This window comes from Hermetia illucens, chromosome 2 (genome assembly GCF_905115235.1).
Source record: "Hermetia illucens chromosome 2, iHerIll2.2.curated.20191125, whole genome shotgun sequence".
NCBI classification, from domain to species: domain Eukaryota; kingdom Metazoa; phylum Arthropoda; class Insecta; order Diptera; family Stratiomyidae; genus Hermetia; species Hermetia illucens.
The window spans coordinates 113,481,659-113,507,137 of record NC_051850.1 but is presented as its reverse complement, the minus strand read 5'-3'; the positions used below and the strand labels follow the sequence as shown (position 1 = coordinate 113,507,137).

The following is a 25,479-nucleotide window of genomic DNA, read 5'->3' as shown; positions in this document are numbered from 1 at the left end:
TCTGCTATTCGACAAGATAATCTTCAATATTTCTGCTTGTTTCTGAAAGGAAAATTTGGTGCGTCTACCAGCTTTAAGGCTCTGCTAGATGTCATTATGGAATGGTTAAACTCAGTTTTAACGAGGTATTGTATATTTTTATACACTGTTCTGAAATCTAGATTAACAACTGGTACAGTCACGTCATTCGCATAGACTCAGACGTGTGTTGGTAGATTATGCTGCTCACATACTAGTGAATAGATTGACATAATTCACAGTGGTGGCGACAGTATACCACCTTCTGGGTAGCTTTTCTTGCTTCTTGTCAGATTGCGATAACACCCACTTCAGCACACAACAATCCCTTCGCTAGCATAGCGTAGATCTACCTAATTAAAGATTCGTCGACCCCATGCTCTCTGGCGATATCACAAAGTTTTTGGAAAGACGCAAGGTCAAAGTTCCACGAACATTCTCTTCCATGTGTGAGTGTGCACCTTTTAGAGTTGCGTCCTCTATCTTTAAAACCAAAGAATGTACTACAGATTCAGAGGACTTTCCCCGTTGTTAGCGGGTGCAACCTTAGCGGTTTATTGCGAATGAGATGCTCAGCCAGTCTCTGCAGATATATCAGCAAAAATGATAATAAGCGGATCTATCTGAAGTTCTTTGGATTTTAACAGCCATCTTTCCCAAACTTAATAATGAAGACTAAACCTGCTCTTTATTCTCCCCTAGCATCGCTTAATGGATGCCATTCATGTCAGCTACTTTGAAGTATTCAAAGGACATTATAATCACCATTAACATTCCCTTTATCAATGATATTGACATGGAAAGGAATAAGATTTGATTGCTGAAGAAAAAAATTTAAAAATGTAATCGCAAGACCCCCCTTCCCCTCTCTTCCTTTGAATCCTGAATAATACCCTTCTCTTTTAAATAGGCTTTGGGATGGCCAGAAAAAGAGGAGACCCCATAAATCCAAAAACCATGTTTCAAATGCCCGGTAGAAATATAAATAACCACTTTGGCGCGATACCGGTTAAATATTGAGTTGTGAGGCACATCACGGCATTTTGATGCATCAGTTTTAAGATACGTAAATTTTACTTAAAGACGTTTGATTGGATGGGGCTTTCCAGAATTGGCTAGCAAATCGTCCAAAAAGCACTTTCTGGGGTGAACATCGATTGAGCTATGCTTACATGGGAACGGAAGAATCTAGCGAGCGAATATTTTCCAATTCTTCCGATTGTAGTGTACTGAAATGAAGTTAGGATTTCCAAAGAGTCCTCAGGAGAAAACAATCACATATTCTTCCCAAGTTGCATTGATTGATTGCTTTGTTTTGGAAACATTCACATGTACAAAGACTCCTATTTAGTCAAATGCTCCTCAACATTAATATTCAACTACTTAATCTAGGCTAACCGTAAATATGAGATACTAAATTCAATATCTTGCTAGGCCAGATAGCCCCATACGCCCAGAATATTATTGGACCATACCAAAGAGACTTTACTCCAGGCAAATCAGCAACAGATCAGATTTTCTCTCTGCGGCAAGCGATGGAAAAACTGCTGGAATATGGCCATCTGTTCCACCATCTTTTCATAAACTTTAAAGCTGCCTATGACATCTTAGTCACGGTAAAACTGTACACGGCCATGAGAGAATTCGCTATCCCGGCAATTGATAAGACTGATTAGGCTGACTCCTCCCCATCAATGTGCGAGACCAGATAAAAGCAGCAGGATCCCTCTCGAGACCATTCAACATCAACAACGGTCTAAGACAAGGGGATGCCCTATCATGCGTCCTCTTTAACCTGGCCTTGAATAAAATGATTCGTGATGCAGGTGTGAATGCGAGAGGCATCATCCTCTTTAAGTCCACTCAACTACTGGCCTACGCTGACAGTATTGACATTATGGGAAGAGTAACCCGAAATGTGCAGTCTACCTTCATCCAGATCGAGCAGGTGGCGCGACATTAATGCACATTAATGAAGGCAAGACGAAGTACGTGGTGGCAACATCAGCTCCAAAAACTAAAGAACGAACAACATCGAATCGCACTGGTCAAACGAAAACAATAAAAATAGAAGACTACAACTTTGAGACCGTTAATTTAATTTCTTCTATCTAGGGTCGAAAATCGCAACCGATAACAGCTATGACGATGAAATCCACGCAAGGTTTGTTGGTTGGCAACAGAGCCTATTTCAGTTTGCAGAAACTCTTCAAAACTCTTACTGTACAAGGCGATGATTTTGCCAGTCCTTATGTACTTCTTTCTGCATTCCGAACGCAATGCTGGCCACATTATCTGCTACAGTGTAGTGTACCGTTAAGGTCTTGAATGAAGTGCTCTAAAAAATTTGAAGGCCCTGATCCAATATGGATTGTCGCACCAACGATTATTATTATGTATTCTTCAGAGACTTGGGTTCCTAGCAAAAAAAAAATGCAATCTCTTGGTCGCGTTGGAGAATCCTCCCCTCCCCTACATGAGGATAGACGATTCCGTAGCCTAGTTAATGAAGAAATTTATGCGAAACCACGACCGTCTGCTTGTGGATAAAATCTGGCTCAACAGGTTGCGGTGAGCCAGTCACTTAATCCGTATGCATGAGGATCATCCAGCCCGGAAAGTCTATAAGGGGAATATCTATGGTAGAAAAAGAAGACGAGGCAGACCCTGCCTGAGATGGAGCGATGGCGTAGGTCAGGACGCCAGATAGCTTTTAGGGATATCGAATTGGTGGACCTCGGCGCAAAGCCGGAATGTCTGGAGTTCCTTATTAAGGTAGGCCTAGACCGGATACCGGTTCTGGCGCAAGTGTGGGATTTTAAAAAATTGAAACAATTCCATTAATTTACATTATTTTATTAAAAACAATAAACAAAATTAATAGTCTTCATCCTCAGGAGGTTCCGTTGCATACGTCAGCTCATTTAAATAAAACCATTTCTACAAATGGAAAAAAATCATTAGTATATTATTTTGTATGGATGAAGAAGTACATAAAAGGTATCTCACCGGCGATTCTGTACAATTAAAGTTATAATCCCAATCACAGATTCTGTATTCTTGGTTAAACGAAGTTTCATTTGCGCATAAATGTGGTATTCGATTACCCTCTTCGTCGCACATATGGAATATCTAAGATAAGAAAGAAAAATATGGTAAAGTAGAACAATTTCCTACTGTTGCGTTAACTGGTAATTACCTGGCAATTATATTCGATATCGGCATAAAATCCAACGGATCTTTGCGTGCAGTCAAATGAAAATGTTATATTATCTAAATTCGTCCATTCTTTTGTTTTGTGATTTTGAAATACTGGACTGGCGACATTTTGTGAATCAGCCTCTGAAAGTAAAATTGGACCTACTTGAAAAAGGTTAAAATCTGCTCTTATCCTAGACAATGTTCTGCTATTGGTATAAACTGTTTACCAAGCCCATATCAACTTTCATATGAGCATACCATAAAAATTCACATCGTTCAAATATGAAGTTACTCGCTTAAATCTTTTGTTATGCAACGTGCTTCGGTTTTACCTGGTTCTATAGGTGAACATATAATTTGAAGAAATCTGTATGGTTTTGCGGTCTCCTTTCAGTACTTCTCTCAGCTTCGGTATTATTCCCAGCTTTTCTGGTACAATTTCAAAGTTTCTGATGCCATAAGTTTCTTTCAAAATTGTTAAGTGCTGGTAAAGCTCTCACAAATAGGAAGGAAAAGGTGGCTGCTGATTATATTAACTCCCTGTATTAACAATTTTGCTTCTGGTTTGAAGGAGTCCTAAGTACACGTTTGCTTAATGACCAACTAGATCAATTAAGGAGAAACTTTTCCAACTTTGTTTGTTTAATCAGCGAACTTCTCGTTTTGGGCAAAGCACCTATTTTTTTTTTAATGGAAATATGATGTTTGTCTTTGCCAGTTTAGACCTGAGGAAGACGATTTCTGAATATATATAAAGGAGCAAGCAACACTTTTTTCTATTATCTCGGTCTTTGACTAAACTATCAGTCATCGCCGAAGTAACTCGAAGAAACTCTCATTCAATATTCACGAGACTTTTGACATAACTAATACTATTATTATACTGAATATCAGGAAAAGTTTTCGCCCTTATTTAAAAATTAGAAATCTTAAAATTTTCGAAACCAGAAACAAGGTCATGAATAAGGTTGGAACGAAAGCAACGATCTCGACAAAGAAAAATAAAATATTCTACTAGATGTTGGAATGTTCTAACGCGCAGCACACCAAGTGCATTAAGAGAATTTTTTCAACAACTTTTGGGATACGACCAACATCCTGGTGATCCATGAAACGAAATACCTTGGATTAACGATAAATAACATGCGATCACATTCTCCCCTTATAAGTGGAAAAGACTAAGGAAACCGAAAATTTGGAGTGCCGTTCTACAACTCTTTTAAGCATCTCATTGCAGACCTCAAACCCATCAATAAAAAGTTGTGTGCATTTCGTATGATATAAAATTCTTCAAAGTGCGGCTGTTTAATTGTCACCCGGGGCAAGGACGGATAGCAGAGTAACGCAGGACGAATTTTATATCACGAAGCATTGCAATTAAATGAAAATTGGTAGAAAAGACAGACAGAGACACGACCCGAGAGCAAAGTTTTTACGAAACAAATAGTTGCCATGCCAGTGGTTCGCCGAATTAGTTAGCCGAAAAAATTTGATTTTAAGATTGCAGATCAGAACTTTCCGTAGGGCAAGCTGCGTCTGAAATCACTCTCTAATAAAAATATCGCGAAAGCGAAGCCGACCACTTGATGATCTACCAACAAAAATGAACAGCTTGAGTAAAGGAAGAAAGTTATGATAAGCTAGAACGACTTACAAAGAAAATACGATGAACCAAAGAAAATAAAATAATGTCTATATTCAAATCGAATAATACAGCATGCAATAATGAAATATCTGAAATAAGGAAACAGGTCACACCTGGTCATCTGCAGAAACAAAGAAGGAAATATTACTAGTAACCCAGACGATATCAACATGAAATGGGTCCAATACTTGAAACAGTTAAAGAGTTTCACTTCAGCCCGTCAAAACAATAATTCCAGGAGTCTCTGAAAATAGTAAAGTTCATCCAAAACCACCAGCGCAAAAGTGAAGTTGAAACAACCCCACATCATTGGGGGGTAACAACACTCCGAATGTTGATGAGGTATAGGTCGAAAAATGAAAACAAAGAAGAATATACTTCATAATTCTCCTGTATAAGTTCCTCGTTATAATATGGATTCATGAGAGAATACTTGACGCCCATTATATTGAAAAGGACATAAACTCCGCTTTGACAATTACGTAGTGCCGCAATTATAAAGGTATCACGTTTCTGAGAACCATCTCTAAAAGGTTCTCCTTCTTCTATTTTCCAGGCCAGGGGGCCAACAAAGACTCGGACCACTATCTCGTTGGCATAGCGCTCCAAGCTTGAATCACGACACCAAATACAATCCTCTCTGACAATCAGGTGAGAGTGAATACTGAAGCCATTCACACCACAGCTCTCCGCGACACTTGTAAGGCCGAAAAGGGTGCCGCAATAACCGCAGTCAACAGAGATCCTGTAGATGAAACATCAACAAATTATCTTCACAACCACCTGAAGAACGTTATCATAAATGCGACCACCAACATACTTGGCCTCAGCCGCAAGAAAAGTCGAAACGGCTGGTTATACGATGAAAGTAAGCTAGCTACGGAACGGAAGAATGCCGCATACCGAGTAATGTTGCATTCTCAAGGACGCGGGTACGTCCAGAGATTTATCACGAACTCCGTCGAGCGGAAAAGCGATTTCACAGACAGAAAAAGGAAGCCTGGGAAAACCAACAAGTCCATGAACTACAAAAGAACAAGTCAACAGGATGAAGCTTTATACATCTCGATGCTCATCCTGAAAAGATAAAGAGAGAAATCTGATTTCCGACAGAATGGGCATATTGGAGCGATGGGTTGAGTAATTTGATGAACTGCTCAACAACCAAAACATCGACGAGTTGGAGGTCCCGCTAACTGAAAACGACGGACAAATGCTGCCAACACCAAGTATAGAAGAAACAATCCGTGCAATTCATCAGCTTAATAATCATAAGCCGCCAGGAGCCGATGGAATTACAGCCGAATTGGTTAAATATGAAGGCGATTAATTACACGCAGTGGTTCATCAACAGATGCTCAAAGTATGGGACAGCGAATCAATGCCTGACAATTGGCAACGAGGCATTATCTGTCTCATATATAGAAAGGAGGATATCACGCAATGCAGCAATTCTATATCTATTCTATATATCTATAAGATATTCTCCGCTATCTTGTTAGGCCGGATAGCCCCATACGCCCAGAACATCATTAGCCAATACCACTAAGATTTCACTCCAGGTAAATCAGCAACAGATCAGATTTTCTTTTTGCGGCAAACCATGGAAAAACTGTTGGAATATGGACATTAGTTGCACCATTTTTCCATCGATTTTAAAGGCGCCTACGACAGTATAGCCAGGGTAAAACTGTACACGGCCATGAGAGAATTCGGTATTCCGACGAAATTGATAAGACTAACTAGGCTGACCCTGACCAATGTGCGAGACCAGATAAAAGCAGCAGGATCACTCTCGCGACCATTCGACATCAACAACGGTCTAAGACAAGGGCATGCCCTATCATACGTCCTCTTCAACCTGGCCCTTCAGAAAGTGATTCGCGATGCCGATGTAAATTCGACAGACACCATCCTCTTCAAACCCACCCAACTACTGGCCTATGCTGACGATATCGACATCATGGGAAAAACCACCCGAGACGTACAAACTGCCTTCATCCAGATCGAGCAGGTGGCGCGAGATCTTGGGCTGCACAGTAATAAAGGCAAGATGAAGTACGTGGCGGCAACGTCAACGCTAAAAACCAACCAACCAACAACATCGAATCCCACTGGTCAAACGAAAACAATGAAGAGGCTACAACTTTGAGACCATTGAAAATTTCTCCTATCTAGGATCGAAAATCACAACCGATAACAGCTTTGATGATGAAATCCGCGCACTATTGTTGGCTACCAACAGAGCCTATTTCAGCTTACAAAAACTGTGTCGCTCGGAACTTCTCACCATAGGGTCAAAGCTCTTACTGTACAAGACGATGATATTCCCAATCCTCATTTATTCCTCGGAGACTTGGGTAGTTAGCAAAAAAACTGCGAACTCCTGGCCGCGTTCGAGAGAAGAATTCAAGAAAAGAATTTTTGGCCGCTTACATGAGGATGGACGATTCCGTAGCCTACATAATGACGAAATCTATGAGCGACACCATGTCTGTCACAATAAAGATAGGAGTCCACAACTTTGAGACCGTTGATAATTTCTCCTATCTAGGGTCGAAAATCACAACCGGTGACAGCTACAACGCTGAGATCCGCGCACGGTTTTTGGCATCCAACAGAGCCTATTTCAGCTTACAAAAGCTGATCCGCTCGAAACGTCTTATCACAAGGTCAAAGCCCTCACTGTAGAAGACTATGATATTACCAGTCCTCATGTATTCTTCGGGGAGTTGAGTTTTTAGTAAGAAAAATTGCAAACTCCTAGCCGCGTTCAGGAGAAGAATGCTTTTCCGAATTTGTAGTCCTTAACAGTATATAACGAAGAAAAAGCGAAACCACGACCTGGTTGTAGAAAAAATCCGGTTCAAAGGTTGTAGGGGGATCGCGTAATCCATATGGGTGAGGAAGTTTCAGCCCGAAAAGATCAATATCTATGGTTGGAAAAGAAAACGAGCCAGAGCCTGCCTCAGATGGAGCGATGATGCAGGCTAGGAAGTTTAACAGCTTGCAGGGGTATGGAATTGGTTGACCTCGGCGCAAAATCGAGATGTCTAGCGTTTCTTACTAAGGCAGATACCGGTTGTAGCGCCGTTGAAGATAATGATGATGATATGATCTATTGCGATCGTAATGCGAAATCCTGACGAAAATTGATTTGAAAGAATCTAGAAAATATCATTTACCATGGCGGCTTTAGATCTGGGTGGTCTAAGACTCATAACTGTTCTCGCTAAAACAATTATGTGAAATTTTTTTTTTGTTGATGCTGGGAGTCCTGAGTCTGCACTCATTTGATGACGGACCAGACCACTTGAGAAGCAAGTTACTTCCTCTCTTGTGGGCCACGGACTCCTCTTTTGGGTTAAACACCGAAACCGTCAGTCAAGATTTTTTTCTTTTTGAACTTGGGTGAGGAGTCCGTGGACCACACAACTGGTACGAATGACGACACCAACCCAGTTCAAGATCCAAGGAGGTTTGATATATCATAGATCTTCACCACAAAGTGGAGCTTGAAGCTAGAAAACGGTCGCGCTTGCACTCTTTTCTATGTAGCTCTTAAGCTTGTCATCCGGAAAATTCCTTTGGACACAAAAGGGACGCTACTAGCAAAATCAATACAGTGCTCCAATACCAAAGCAATCTTTCTAAATTGATAGTCTGCAGCAAAGGAAGGTCGGACGCAACCAATTTCTAAAGGTAAAATATTTTGAAGGCCAACGTTCGATTAATGATGCGTAACTTCTAGTAAAATTTACACCAAAAATATTTCAAAACTAAAAATAACCTTAAGATTTTTTTTATTATCCCCCAAATTCGTTAATCTTTACATAACCTATATATATTTAACTCTATCACTGGCACTACCAACTGTATGCAACGAGAAAATTGATTTGCAATTGATGACAGGAAAGTCAGATTTATTCGAGTCAGCTAGCATGGAACACAACTACGGAGGAGTTTCACGTAGCACCGCTCTGGATGGATTGCAGGCGAAGAAAGAGTGGCTTCTTGGAAAACAAATATTTCTAATAAATGAAAATCTCAACGACCTACTTAACTGGCGTTGATAAACAGCCTCATCGCAATTGAGTCAAGGATGACAGATGGTGTTTGCTACCATTGTCACTGTATTCTTGCGCTTGCGAAATTTAAAACAAGTCGGAATACCGGAAGCTCGCACTTCGGGTATAAAGGTTTTGTGTTCATCTTATGTAAGAAATTTCAACGCACATTTTTCTATCCGTATATAGCTACAAATCCAACATAATCCTTTATATTTTTCCAAACTACGAGACATACGTACACATTACGCTCACCCTAAACAAACAAACTGCCTATTTCCGAATACTGTACACATATACGCACGTATATAAATTGATCGTACCCATATTTCCGATTTACTTCTTATATTTATCTGAATTAGGTACTACCCGCAAAGTTCATTAGCACGCATATACTATATACCTACATACACACATGTCTGGTTGGAGTAATTGATATTCACATACAAATGATTAAAAAACTAAAACAAAATAATTCTTTGCGACCCCATCCATAACAGCTCATTTCGTTGTGGTATTGACGAATTGATATGTGATGATGACGTCATGCGGGTTGTAGAGTGCACGAAATTCACAAAACATGGTAAAGTTTTACCCCCTATAACTTTGTTAGTAATAATTGGATTTTCTTCAAACTTGACCAAACTGTGTACTATGTTCTTCACTATATGCATGCTAAATTTTGTACTTCTGGGATGAACATAAGGGGGGGTGCCGGGTAAATTTCTAAAATGTGGAAATATACTATTATTAACTTTATTTGTGCAGATATCGGAACCGGATATATTTTGAGGCCTAGATTTCGTAGAGATGCACCACTGCGATTTTTTTCAGATTTTTCGGTTGGGTAGGTTCTGAGAACGAGACCTGTTACACTTTTTGGGGGTCATATTTTGAGCCCTCACTCCCCTATGTTTCACTCAAGATCAAATATTGAACCAGTTTCGAAAAGTACTAATTGAGACCTTTCATTTGATACCCCACATGGCTACATTCTGAGAAAAAAAATTTTGCACCCTCCTTTCACATGTATGAGAAGCTCCCCCTTAAACTTAACACAAAATGGTGTCAGTTGCTGCATGTAAAGGGAACGGCAGATTACATACTCCTACCAATTTTCGTGACGATCGGTCCAGCCGTTTCCGAATAAATCGGCTGTGACAGACAGACAGACAGACAGACAGACAGACAGACAGACAGACAGACGGACAGACAGACATCGAATCGATTCTAATAAGGTTTTGTTTCACACAAAACCTTAAAAACGCGCCTTGGATAATCTTTTTCTTTTGTATCTAATTGATGTGCTAATTGAAAAATGAAGGTAATTTTCTCATACGATTTGCATAGACAAAATTTGGTAATAATCTGCAAAAGCAGGAGCCTTACGTGACCCTCTCTACGATATCAGGGAGAGAAAAATTAGAAGTAGAACGCAGTGAATGGATTAGCAGAAAGTGGTGACTTCGCAGGTTATCATCTGATAACTTAATAAGCATTTTATGGTCTCTCTTATTGCTATCAATTAAGGGAAATTAATCGTCGTCAAAGATTGTCATCTATTTAGCTCTGTGTACAAACTTAATGATGACGTCGTATTTATCATTATTCGATAAAATAAAGAGCAGCGGATATACAGCGTAGCATACGGTGCTTTTGCACAAATTGCACAAAAATATAAACGACGTCCTCGTCAGCTAGATATGGAGTCAGTTTCTTTCATTTAATAAAAACAACTGTCATCACCTAGTCCAAGAAAAGAGATAATACAGAATTGGATGAACACAGAAAAGCCTACATATAGTTTAAGTAATTACACATAAGCACCCTTTTTGATAAAAATGATTTAAAGTAACCTGTAAACTGGATTCCATAATTCTACTGATGTGTACCTCGCTAGGAAACGAGCCTATAATGATCCACTGGTTTACCTTCCCTTTTGTGAAATTCAGAATTAGTTTTCATTTAAATTTACCAATACTAATCTTGCAAGCCAGTCAAGCGGCATTGGAATTTTCTCCATATCAAGACCACGTTTTCTCCCATTTAATGCGTAATATTCCTAAATTTTCCATAATTAAGGCCATCATTTTTATATGTTTTTTGAAAGCTAACATAATAAGGCAACTTTGCTTATTTGTAAGTTTAAAGTACCGTTGCAATAATGCATATTAAAATTTTTTGCAATTGAAAAAATATCCACTTATAAGAAATTTTATGTAGTTTCCGAAAGTGGTATTAAATCTGAGATTAAATGATTGATGGAGTGAGAAATTGTGACGTTTTCTGGAAAGGTCAAATTTTTTGACACTATTCACGAAAAACGCTCTATAACTCTATAACGGTAAAAGATGTTATAACGGTAAGAGATGGGATACCCATTCAAACAACTGGACATCCTGTTGAGTATTTAGGAAGCCACCTCATTCCTTCCTTCGAAAAAGAAGAGCTCGCACTTACAGTTAAAAAATGAAACTTTTACTTCATTTTGTATTGAAGTACAGTAATTTACAATTCAGACACATACATATATATGTACGTTCGGCTATGAGATAAAACGCAAATATACAGTTGCGACTTTCAATTTAGATGCGTAAATACAGGGTGCGTACGGTATTTGAGGACATACATGTATGTGGCTATAGCTTCCTACCATTATTTTTCCATTCGCTCTTTTTCAAATAAGACATGGAGGACTATAACCCAACTCAAGAAGTGAAGATACATGCAGTTATCGTCGCTCACCAATTTAGAAATTTATAATTTTCTTAAGTGCGCCCGTTCAATCCAACCGCAAATAACCGAGCTGTCCTCACATACAACAGAAGTTCACCGGAAATATGTGAGTCCAGGGGCTTTCCCGGTTCCCATGGTACCAGTATACCCCTGGTAAGGTTTCGTGACCAATTTGCCACTTCAGATGAGTCCCCGTGCAGACTCGGGTCTGATCGCCCTGATTAGGCCCTTGGAGCATTCGCCTACTGAATCACGGCCGGTAAACCAAAGTGGTTACAGCGTCCCCCGGTGCCACCGCTATGGAGGTTCTCCTCGGCCACTTGGTTTTGGTTTGGCCGATAGGGTTGCCTCCCCATCTTCACACTTCAAACTTAATGAGGCTCTTACGAGGGAGCTTAACGTTTCTGACGGTCTTATCCGTCGAGTTGGCCATGAAGATCTTCGGTAAAAATCCTACATTGTGCGCAGAAGACAATTTATGTCAGACTAACACGAGAATAGTGACTTATCTGGTTAAAATGCCTTCTAAACAAAATTAAACCTCCTCAAGCGCCCGAGATGTTATGGTTTTTTATGATGAAAAAAAATGTTGATCAACACCAAAAGACCAACCCCAGAAATGATAGATGTTTTATGCTATGTTACACGAAGTTCCCAGCCTCTGTTATGATTCTGTATGTTGTGAGCAACAAAGGACATGTCATGCCACCACACTTCCTTACTGTAGGACTTCCAGTGAATTCTGCTGCTTTTTCGAGGTTCTAGAGACAGTAGTGAAACCCTGGATTGAGAGCGTACACGGTGACAGCCCATACATGTTTCAGCAAGACTGTACTCCTGTACAACCAATGGTGACACAAGATTAGAGGGCCGAAAATTTCTATAACCACATAACACCGAACTTATGGCCCCTAGTTCCCCAGACCTTAAATCACTAGATTACAACGTATGGGACGTAGTTAAGTGTAAAACCAATAAGCATCTTTACCGTTATGGTCAATATAAATAACGAGAATTTGACTCGGGCATACAATCATTTCGGACCCAGATCGAGGAGGTTATTGCAGCTGGAAATGTTATTGAATGATTTTGTAGATATATAACAAGTTAATGTTGTGTAATAAATTCGTGAAGTTTCATTAAATTTTGTCCAAAGTAAAAGCTAATTAGTTTTACTCTCAAGTTGTCCTCAAATACCGTACGCACCCTCTACATGTACGAACCTGCAAATATAGATGTGCAATGTTGAAAATGAACAAAGTAATTATATCTCCAATATGTACATATATCTTGGAATTCTAAACCGACAAAAAAAAATATTTCGCTAATTGAAAAAGAGACATCCAAAGCTTCTCAAACGTAAAGACAAAACCTTCCATATCCGAAACGTCTTAGGCTTAATAATGTGGGTCCCGCAAAATCAGCACGCTAACAGAATATTTGTAATACATGCAAAAAGATCTTACTTGTCGGATTCAGAAATTTCGAGGTATCAACTATAACGTCCCGGGTTCACTACATGCTGTAAACTGGTCTACCAATTACTGCTTGCTTCCGTGATATATCCAGTTTGTATCCATTTCTCTTACAGGACTAAATGATTGACATTTTAAGTTAGGTAGAGTCAGCTCAACTACTGGCCTATGCTGACGATATCGACATCATGGGAAAAACCACCCGAGATGTACAAACTGCCTTCATCCAGATCGAGCAGGCGGCGATTGGTGCGAGATCTTGGGCTGCACATCAATGAAGGCAAGACAAAAAATGTGGTGGCAACGTCAGTACCGAAAACCAACCAACCAACAACATCAAACCGCACTGGTCAAACACGAAGAAGAATAAGGATAGGAGAATACAACTTTGAGACCGTTGACAATTTCTCCTATCTAGGGTCAAAAATCCCAACCGATAACAACTACGATGATGAAATCCGCGCACGGTTGTTGTCAGCCAACAGAGCCTATTTCAGCTTACAAAGACTGTTCCGTTCGAAACGTCTCACCGGTTGTGGATAAAATCCGGCTCAACAGGTTGCGGTGGTCGGGTCACTTAATCCGTATGGATGAGGATGATCCTACCCGGAAAGTCTATAAGGGCAATGTCTATGGTAGAAAACGAAGACGAGGCAGACCCTGCCTAAGATGCCAGACAGCTTTTAGTTATATTGAATTGGTGGACCTCGGCGCAAAACCGGGATGTTTGGAGTTCCTTATTAAGGCAGGCCGAGACCGGATACCGGTTGTTGCGCCGTTGATGATGACAGTCAGCCAACAATGTGCCTTACAATCAACCGCACAAAAGGGACTCGCATTCTCTTCGGTGATGCTATATTAGAACGTCAACCACGAGCCCATTTAAGATGTTACGAAGAACCTCATTTGCATCCCATGAATGCCTGGTCAATAGCTCCAATCGCGGAACACTGGATTTCGGTTATCATGAAAAAGTACGAGAAGTGCTGTATAGGGTACGCCATAATAAGATACGCATGTGCAAGAAGCAAAAGCTGTAACAGGTAGCAGCACTTCCATATACGAAAGATATCCGTTAATGGACGAGCATCCATATCCGATGACCGCAATGCCTCTACTGCAGCATCTGGTACCCAACAGGGAGTAGAACTAGGAGTTGAATTGACGGACCCCTATATAAAAAGCTCGATTCTTTGTAGTTTCCTACCCACACGGGCACAAGCCCCCGAGATTAGAAGCACTACTCAGTCCCGAGGGTGTAGTAACCAATTAGAAATGCATTTATAGCACAGGGCATTTGCGAATTCAACAAGAACAGATAAAAGGTAAAACCCAGGCGACACAAGGAAGAGGCTTTACGAATGGTTGAAGGAATCAACAGGCAGCGAATCGCGAAGAAAAAATGGCCCAAATCCCAAAAAATTGGAGCAAGTAAGGAATCCCGCTTAAGCTGCTGCGGAAATTCTCATAGTCGCAATTCCGGAAGCCAGGAGAAGGGTTATAATCATCTCCAAACGTAGTGAAGAGTCACATGCCGACATTCTCAGGAAAGGGAAGACAGATCCTGAACTCACTAATTTGGTATATAGTGTTAGCCTCATTAAAGGTCCCAGAAGGGAAACTTTGTGTTGGAGCTCAACAAATTCAAAGATGTAATCGCGAACTAATTCTTCAGTCCAATTGGAAAATCATCAAGCAAGAAGCCGACATAACGATAGTAGGTCAGAGATTACTATAGTTTCCAGGGCTATAGATGCGATCACCACTCAAGAGGAGGTTTGTGAGGCTTTGGAAAAGCAGTTCGACCTTATCAGACTACAAGAGTGAAAGGTGAAAATGCTAAAGCGATTTTATAGCTAGGAAAGAGTGTAAGAAGTGGCACTGCATCGATGCTTTAGATGTCTCAGCTTCGGTGACACCCTTAGATGTCTTGGCTTTGGTGCCATTCAAATTAATGGTCAAAGCAATGCAGCAGCAGTTTCCCGGAATATAAGACACTACATTACAGGTTCATACAAATCATCCAACCACGACGCAGGACCTAATCTCGTAAACGATCCGCGAGGAAGGCATCGCTGTGGCCATTATAATTGAACGATATCGAAATCACGGCGTAGGCATTTGGTTCAAAGACGAAACGGGCCTAGTAGTGCTATCGGTTTGCGAGGAACTTGCTTTCGAGGAAATAATGGAAGAACCGAACGATGGATTCCTCGGAGCAAAAGTGCAAGGAAATTACGTATATAGCTGCTATACTTCACCCAGCGCCATATGTGCGAGTATCAGCAGATGCTGAGCGAGCCGGTTGTGTACGCGAGAAGCCGTTGGTCTAAAATAATAGCCGGTGATTTTAACGGGTGAGCTCTTGGATTGGGGTAGCCGGAAAACGAATGTAAGAGGACGTGTTCTGTTTGAAACATTCGCGGACCTAGACATGGTACTCACGAATATTGGTACCTCCTACACTTTTAGAATGGTCAATAGGGGACTTGTGTCAGTGAAAACTATACTCATACTGATCTCCAGGCATCTATATGGAAATCAATGGCAAATCGAAATCGAAAAGAGCGCTCACAAAATGGCGTGTGTTTTGCCAGGTTGGACGGCAGAAGCTTTTGAGGGGGACATGTTTTCTGCGACAAGTTCGACATATGCCTAGATGGTAAAGCCAGAGCAAAAGTCACCTAAATCACCCGGTAGGTAACGAAAGCATACAATGCTACCATGCCCAACAGGTGATTGTAGTTAACTCAACTTCTGATGGAGCAACGTTTTCGGGGAGAGAGAGGTCAAGAGGAGACACAAGGAGTAGAAAGGACTACTTCAAACAATTGTGCGACCATGGCGATATACTGAAAAAACTGCGAAGATCGCCTCAGGTGACTCGCTCACGCCTACTGAAGGATATTGTCACCACTATGTTTCATCATCACCAAAACAACGGAAGGCAAATGGCGATCCAGCTCAACGATAGCATAATACCCCCAATAATTGCGAAGGCGTTGCGGTAAGCATATAATAGGCTCCGGGACAACAAAGCGCCAGGTTTGGATGGTATCCCTAACAGAGCTTTAAAACTGGTAGTGAAGACTAGATCCGAACTTTTTACTAACACCTTCAAGCCGAGCCCTAAGTAAGGAAACTTCCCTGCTCAGTGGAAAGGCAAAGGTTGGTGTTGTTTCTCAAACTCAACAATCCGCCCGATTGACCTTCCAGTTATATAATTTGTATATATTATACTGAATTGTGTTATAAACCTAAAAAGTTCAGTTTGAATACATTTCCCTATTCTTCTTCCTGACTATTGATTGGTTATTGGGTTAAAGCACCATTACTGATACAAATCCTAACTGCTTCGGACTTGAGAGATATAAATTTTGTGTGATGAAGTGTAACTAATCGCCCTTTCCAATCTGACGGGCGTATTATCGGTGAAACGGTAAACGAAAAATTCGGCAATTTTTCGAAATATACTGCAGCCATATCGTTGTGGTTAACAATAGTTAACGCGGATAACCATTTGGTTAGTATACAAAGATCCTACTTCATTGCGGATAGGTGAGAGAATTAGCAGATATCATCAATACAGTTTAGGTATTTGAGAAAGGATCGAATGGTCCGTTAAATACCTTCACTCACTTTGACCAAACCAGCATAAAGAATTTTACGGATAAGAAAAAAAAACAGGGAGCGTAGGAATACTAACCTTTAGACTTAAAATTTCCCCACCAGCCTGCACATGCTTCCCGTGTACACCACTTTAGACACACTCCCTGTTGACTTTGTCAAAGCTTTATCAAAATCACCAAAAGCAAGCATTGCTCATTGCCCCACAATTATCTGGATAATACTAAACGGATTAGTACCGAGAAATCTACCATTGGAGCTTTCCTGGCGTTTATCAATCAGACATTCGCAATGTTATGTTCTTCTTCTTCTTTTTCTTCAGCCTTTGTCCCGTTCACAAGCGGGGTCGGCTCGTCGTGATCGGCTTCGCCATTTGACTCAATGTTATGTTAATATGTTCCAAAGTTATTTCAGGTTTTAGCTTTGTGCTAGCAATTAGAGCAGTAGTTAGCCTTGGAGGTACAGTGAAAACTTAGTCAGAACTGGAAGGCGTTTCATTTGATACTCCACATGACTATATTGAGTGAAAAGACATTTTAAACGCCCTTTAGTATCAACAGGAGTAACTGTTTCTAAAAACAAGTCGGAATACCGGAAGCGCGAGCTAAAGGTTTTGTGTTCATCTTATCTAAGAAATTTCAACTCACATTTTTCTATCCGTATACAACTACAAAACTACGAGACATACGTACATATTACAGCCATAGATATTACGCTCACCCTAAACAAACAAACTGCCTATTTCCGAATACTGTACACATATAGGCACGTATATAAATTGATCGTACCCATATTTCCGAGTTACTTCTTATATCTATTTGAATTAGGCACTACCCGCAAAGTTCATTAGCACGCATCTATTATATACCTACATACACACATGTGTGGCTGACAAATAACTAGAAAACTAAAACAAAATAATTCTCTGGGACCCAATTCATAAGAACTTATTTCGTTGTGGTATTGACGAATGATTTGTGATGATGACGTCATGCAGGTTGTAGAGTGCACGAAATTCACAAAAAATTGTAAAGTTTCACCTCCTATAACTTTGTTAATAATAATTGGATTTTCTTCAAACTCGACCAAATTGTGCATTATGTTCTTCATTACACGCATGCCAAATTTTGTACTTCTGGGATGAACATAAGGGGGGTGCCGGGTAAATTTCTAAAATGAGGAAATATACTATTATTAACTTTATTTGTGCAGATATCTGAACCGGATATATTTTGAGGCCTAGATTTCGCAGAGATGCACTACTGCGATTTTTTTCAGATTTTTCAGTTGGATAGGTTCTGAGAACGAGACCTGTTACACTTTTTGATGGTCACATATTGAGCCCTTACTCCCCTATGTTCCACCAAGTATCAAATATTGAACCAGTTTCGAAAAGTACTAATTGACATCTTCATTTGGTACCCCACATGGCTACATTCTGTGAAAAGAAATTTTACACCCTCCTTTCACATGTATGGGGAGCCCCCCCTTAAACTTAACACAAAATGGCGTCAGTTGCTGCATGTAAAGGGAACGGCAGATCACATACTCCTACCAATTTTCGTGACAATCGGTCCAGCCGTTTCCGAATAAATCGGCTGTGACAGACAGACGGACAGACAGACAGACAGACAGACAGACGGACAGATAGACAGACGGGCAAACAGACATCGAATCGATTCTAATAAGGTTTTGTTTTACACAAAACCTTAAAAATGTGTATGACAGGCAGACAATAAGGCAATTTTAATAAGGTTTTGTTTGACACAAAACTTTAAAATAAAAACAATTTTTTCAGATAGACCCCTCTAACCCAAAACAAAAGCAAACGTAGCTGCTTTCGATCATGCTGGTCTTTGTCAGGGTATCCAGAAAGTAATAAATTAACCGGTGACTTAGGATTTGAAAAACTGTATCGAAAAAAACGTGAAATTTTATATCAACGAGAAATCAGGCACTTTTTATAAAAATCTTTTCATTTTAGATTTGAAATGAGTTTCCCGGATGGACTGTTAGCTATATGTTTATTTTTTTGAACACTACATTCAAAAATTATATTTTGGGAAGTAAACACATTCAGATTTGATTGGAGAAATGGCCACACATCCATACTTAAGTTATTTTTTCCAGAATAAAACCGAAGTGCATCAGATATTCTTCGAACATTCCAAGTCACCTACTTTTGAGGGTATTATATCGCTTCAGGCGGATGCCAATGACATTGATTGACACTTTTTTCGAGAAACCTGTATACAAAATCTCAGCTGCTCCACAAACATATTAATGCAAAATCAATGTCTCGCAATGCAAAATTATCAGATCGTACTTTTAAGTACAATTTATTCCACAGCTGAATACCTTGGGGCTTATTCCGTCCGCCACGGGACAAATTCAAAATTTTCAAGTTTATCTTTAATACATTCATGCGTCCAGCATAAACTAAGATATTAAGGTTCAGTGATTGTACGTACTTATTGCAATGTACTGTTACGTAACTTATTTGGATGACATTGATGAAGCCCATATTGCATATTCACTTGATAATATATTGCTCGTTGCAAAGCGGGATGACATTCATTGCTTCTCGCTGTATGTCTGCACATTACTCCATTTTCGAGTGCCTTCGGATTTTACCATTCACCGATGGCCTTTACAGTTCATTCCATGAAAAAGCAACGGACAAAATGTAGAAAATATATACAAGAAATTCGTGGCTTCCTACATGCTAAAAGTGAAGGACGGGGTCGCGAATCCTTTCATCCCTAATATTTTCAAAAACGCTGTGCTGATCCTCGAATCAGATCTTACATGCAGTTCTCGAAAGGTTTGCATCAAATTCTTTTGAGGTTAACTTCGGTTTGTGCTAAAAATATGAACTTGTCAAGTTGAGGTTCTCCCCAAGAGTGGCAAAGTATTTTTACAAAACAGTATTTAGCCGCCCTCATTATAAACTAAATCAGCAGGAAATAGATAACGCTTCTAAGGTGCAAACTGTAAATTCATCAAAATGCAGATGCGCCCTCCTAGACGGCCGTCCGCCACCGAATCGGGAGGCGAGTAGAAAGTTTCCAAAAGCAAACCAAATACGGAGTACGCAACTCACCAAAGTTGATCGCAACTTGACAAACGTTTTAGTGTTATTTAATAATTCATTATCGATAGTGCGACAACTACTTACAGGTATTGGCGTGACAAAAAGGTCGCGTTGTCGCTTTTGGCATACTCACCTAAAATTATTGCACAGAAGTAGATGACTTTGCAGTTGTAACCCATTTTTGGAAAGAACTCCTCTACGTCGTTACCCGTTCCGTTACTGTTCCATTGAACTAATTCATTAATTTGAATTTGTGATGAATTACACGATCGATACGTCGTTCACCAACATAATGTTCTGTTGTTTGATGACTCGAATGTTTTGATTTCAACGCGGCTCTACCTTTCCCTCTTCTCAGTTGCTGGATGCGGGGGTACCTGTGTACCTTTCGTCTCCTAATGAACCCTTTCTTCAAACGTTAAGTCACTGCTGGTTGTCTGAATGCAATCAATTCTTGCAGGCCGACCTTTTATTGGAATACCTAAAACGAAAAAGATAATAAAGCCTTTTTAGTAAAGTACTTGCGTATTCATTAAATACTTTCGAATGGACTTAATAAGATTATGTGGATATGTAGCACGAAACTGAAGTATTTACGGCTTTGTTCAGCTGGCCTTTGTGCAATCGAATAATAATGTAAATTTGTTAGTTCAGTTTCGGTGAATGGTCGAATATTTTTAAACGAATTATTATATAACATTTTAGATTGCTGCAGACACAACATGGTGCATTGTCCAGACGAAATTCTGATCTTAATTTGGTTTGATTACTTGATTCACTTTAATTGTTGCAAAAAAATATTCAACTATTTGTGAAGGATTTGCTGTCGACTATTCTAAATATAATTTCAAATCTTTGCCGCTTTTAAAACGCTCTACTTTACCACGTTAAAAATTGTGTAATTGCCACCTAGAATATTATAATTTGGTTTAATGGGTACTTGATAAATAACAAAATAGAATTCAAACCTCGTTCAATCAATTAAGTAATGAAAGTGATATCTAAATTCCTCATATTATGGTGTATTAAAAGAAAAGATTGAAATTATTTCGCAGTTGCAATAAACTTAATTAAGGAAGACTAGCGAAAAGGAATCGTAAAAATATGTAATGAGCCTAGATAATGGTAAAGATGAGTAGCCTGATTGATATAATCTATCACGAGGGGAGAGCAGTCCAATTAACAAGTCACGCTCTTGTAGGCCTTTGTGCTAGCCCGGTTTGGAAAGGTGGCGGAGTCCTTTTAGACACTTCAGTCGCTCTAGAAAGCTTCACGTGCTACGCTTATATAGATGTACATATATGCTGCGTAGGGAATACACCAGAATCTGAAATTATAGCGCGGAATTTGCGGGATATTTCAAAAATGCGAAATAAAAAGTTGCAAATAAAATAACAGCTCGATCGCACGTGCAACTAGAAATCTCATGGCCCAAGGGTCGCAATCGAGGAGAGAAGATCAATGACGGACCACATCCTCATCCGATGTTCCTTCTATATTAGGTATCTTTGGGGTGTAGTATAGGGATTCCTCCCTGCATTGTTATCTTCCAGCCATTGAATATGGAGATGTCCCATAAAATCAAAGAGTTCTGACAAAGCGGGTTCATTATATTTGTTTTTATCTAACTAATTAAATTAAAAATACCAAACAAAATTATAAGCAGACAAGAAAGGAAAAAAAAGTAACCAAAAAGAAAGCATGATTTCTTTCATTGGACGAATTATGCAAGTTAAACAGTTCCAAACTAAAATGTATATGTGTGTGAACAACTGAAAAATTTAATTTTCTTTTGATAAAGAAATTAATTTTGCATATAATTATTCTGAACTTCATAACTTGAACGATACTTTCTTGTAAATTTAGATGATCTTCTATCGTGGCATTTGATACCTGAATAGCTGGATTTATAATTCATATTCAATTGCAGGTAACCCAAAATTTTTGCGACTAGCCAAAACACCAGATAATTTAGAAATTTTCAATATTGAGGAGCGGTTTTAGCAAACCAAAGCCGGGAGGATCATTAAAAGTCTACAGGCCAAAATAAAAATCTGACCACTATTTCCTCTGAATCAAATATCGATGTTGCATATCCCGGGGTAGAATACGAAGACGAATTAGACCCCAACAAGTCGGAAAACCGGAAGCTTGACGCTTCAGGTATAAAAGGTTTTGTGTTTCTCTAAGTGAGGAACATAATGTAGTTCTTCATTGGCTTATAGCATTGACTCCAGATATTGAAATCGCTCAGTTCTTGGCAGGTTACTGCCATTGCCAGAACTGATCGATTTAAATATCTCGAAGGGCAGGTTATTGCCATTGCCAGAACTCAGCGATTCAAATATCTCGAGTCAATGCTATCAGCCAATGGAGAACTGCGTAATGAAATTGTTTCACGCATTAATGCAACCTGGATGAAGTGGCATTCCTCAACTGGTGTTCTTTGTGATCGACGTATCAGCGCACGTCTCAAATCTAAAATTTACTGCAATGTCGTCCGTCTGCCGCTCTCTATAGTTCTGAATGTTGGCCGACTATAAAGGACAATGAACGGCATCTTGCGGTAGTGGGGACGAAGATGTTGCATTGCACTGGTGGCGTGACACGTTTTGATTACGTCTGAAATGAGAATATCCGTGATCGATATGGGTTTGCATCGATCGTGGAAAAGCTGCGAGAGAGGCGTTTTCGATGGTGTGGTCACCTAATTCACGCTAACGAGAATTCAACAAACAGTATTGATCAGAACATCGAAAGCAATGGTAAGCAACCAAAAAGCCGGCCAAAACAATAGTGGCTTGATACGCTGGATGGAGTTTCAAGGTCTCGCGATTACATCTTGATCAGGCATTTGATAAAATAAAATGATGAAACCGATCACCACGAGCCGACCCCGCTTGTGAACTGAAGGCTGAAGAAAAAGAAAAAGATGTGAGGAGCGACGAGTGCACGACAGCTCCGTGTAATATAGCTAAAAATTCCACTGCCCTCTATTTTCTAGAAAGCGATTTAAATAAATCATTTGATGGAATCCCCGGAATTGATAATGGTCAACCTCATACGCTCCACACTCTGAGTTTAATATTATTAGCAAATACCAACAATTTAACCAACATCAAATATAAAAAAGGGCTAGGGGGAATTAGATTCTTCTTGAATGGAATTTTAATATTTCACTCGAATTTCGATTATTCTCGTTAATTATGACGTCACCATCTTATTTGTATGGCTTAGGATGTTGTTAATTAGCACGAAATTGATAAGTTTGAACTTCTATAACACTAATAGTTGGATTTTCAAGGAACTTGGCATGTGTATGCACGAGACTGTCCTCTATGCCAGTGCAAAATTTGGTAAACCTAGGATGAACTTAAGGGGAGTTTTTTAGTCAATTTCTAAAAGTTGATAATATACTATTAGTAAATTTATTTGAACAGATACCGGAATGGGACATCTTTCGAGGATTAGATTTCACATAATGGTTTTACACAAAACCTTGAAAAGGGCTGCAGATAAATAGATTATACATAAATGTGACTTTAATATTCCACGCGAATGTCAATTATTCGGGCTAATTATGAAATCGAGGCCTTTCATTTGACACCCCACATAACTATACTTGGTGAAAAAAAATGTTGTATCCCCCCTTTGCATGTATGGGGAGCCCCCTTTAAACTCCACCTAAATTTATGCGACTTGCTGTATGCGTGGGATTTCATAGCTCCCATCTGTCCACCAAATTTCGTTCGGAGCGGTTTAGCCGTTTTGGAGAAAAATGCGTGTGACAGACAGACAGACAGACAGACTGACATTGAATCGATTTTAATAAAGTTTTGTTTTACACAAACCCTTAAAAATGAGGAGAAAGGAGATTTTAAGATCCGGTACGGATAATCGTAATGGATAGAACAGCGTCGAAACCGCTAGTCGAGGGGCGGTTGGACTTTTAGGCGCCACGACGACCACGAACATTGCTCCACCTGCTGCAGCTGTTTCGTCACAATCTGCGCCGACCACTTCAGCAGGTTCGCGAAGGCAGCAGATAAGGTGGACTGAAGAAATGAAGCTCTTCATCATCCGCTCCTACTACAAAATAACGGCGGGGGCAAGTATAACATCCTACCGCCCCTTGTTTCACCATAGATTCGTCGAGCGTTTCCCCTCGCGCACGTGGCTGTGCAGCGAGTCACAGACCAGTACCGCTTTATTACTCGTAGCGACACGATCCCGGCCATCATTAGGAAGCGTGTTCGCCTTGGAATCATCGCGGAAACTGGTGACCGAGAGTCAATAGGGGCAGAGGTGGCGACATCAACAACACCACGCTGCAGACAACAGTTTTAGTGCTCGCCGAAGCACTCTTCCCCACTGTCCAGCTGAGGTTCCCGCCGAGGTTCGGGACGAATTCCAAAGAGCGTGTATAGAATTCTCGGGAATCGGATCCTTTGGATAGACCAGGTATTCGCAGGTTCTATGCATTTCCAGTAACTTCGAGTGTTCTACCTCAAATCAATGATGAGATTGCATCTCCGCTGTGTGCTGATATGTCACTTCTGCAACTACAATCACTTGTATATCGCGGTGCAGTTACGGTTGTCCGATTTCACCGTCAGAAGATTCGCTATCGCGTTATTGATTTGAGTTACCGAAGAGATCCACCATGGAAAATTCGTCTGGAACGTCGACAGAACTCAATAAAGCAGGACATTGCTAGATAGATTGAAATCGGCCCATCAGACGGGTGAGAAATAAAGTGCAGGGGCTTTACAGGAACTATGCCATCCCCCGTAGTTGAAATTCTGGACACTCTAAAGCAACTTTCTATCATTTGCAGTCGATTACGACGGTATGGCGAAAGTCACTCCAGAAGTGCCCAGAATGCAATATATGCGAGGAACCAGCGTATTTTTTCAGATCACTCAATGAATCCCAACAGAGCGTCCAGCCCGTTTTCGGCGACGAAAGCGAGAGAATATTGGGGTGGGCTTTGGGGATTACTCGCCCAGCATGCTACGCATGAATTTTGCGGATGTTATCGAAGAGGAAGTCCGACCAGCCATGACCAGCTCGAAGAACTGGAAGGGCTCTGGTCTGGATCGGGTGCACAATTTCTGGTATAAGAAATTTACCAGCATACACAGCCGGTTGGCGCATAGCATTAATCAGGTCATGAGTCGGCCGGAGGAATCAACTGTTGTGCTATTTAAAAGAAAAATATGAATTACAAAAACCAAAAAACAAAACCACACAAAAAAACAAAAAATTACAATTACATAATATAAGCTGCTCTATGACATTTATGAAGTTTTCGGAAGTTATTGAAGAGGAGGTTCAATGAGCCATAAAATGCTCGAAGAACTGGAGGCGACCTGGTCTAGATCGGATGCAGAATTTCAGTTCACCCGGTCGATTGGCACATGGCATAAACCAGATCGTGAGTCGATCAGAGAAATTTCTCACTGCAGGGACCTACCTTATCCCTAAAAGAGCACGGTACGCAGATACAAGACCGATTACTTGCTCACCAACTCTCTACGAATTCATAACGTCCATTAGTAAGGAAAAGGTCAATATGCATCTCGAGACCATAAACATAAAACACATGGGACATAA

General features: G+C 40.1%; 1 protein-coding gene across 4 annotated transcripts in view; it reads right to left on the bottom strand.

The window, feature by feature from the left end:
• Nucleotides 1–2,858: 2,858 nt before the first annotated feature.
• LOC119649994 (U-scoloptoxin(01)-Er1a) overlaps nucleotides 2,859–25,479 on the bottom strand; it is a 72,699-nt gene continuing 50,078 nt past the window's right edge. For 2 of the 4 annotated variants that reach the window (XM_038052451.1, XM_038052452.1), the window contains exons 2-5: nucleotides 19,997–20,344; nucleotides 3,218–3,381; nucleotides 3,028–3,150; nucleotides 2,859–2,958 (exon numbers count right to left, since the gene is read on the bottom strand). In XM_038052451.1, the coding sequence (XP_037908379.1) occupies nucleotides 2,896–2,958; nucleotides 3,028–3,150; nucleotides 3,218–3,381; nucleotides 19,997–20,042 (396 nt within the window). In that variant the 5' untranslated portion in view covers nucleotides 20,043–20,344 and the 3' untranslated portion in view covers nucleotides 2,859–2,895. The remainder of the gene's footprint in view (nucleotides 2,959–3,027; nucleotides 3,151–3,217; nucleotides 3,382–19,996; nucleotides 20,345–25,479) is intronic. The other 2 variants (XM_038052454.1, XM_038052453.1) reach the window with 2 other exon arrangements.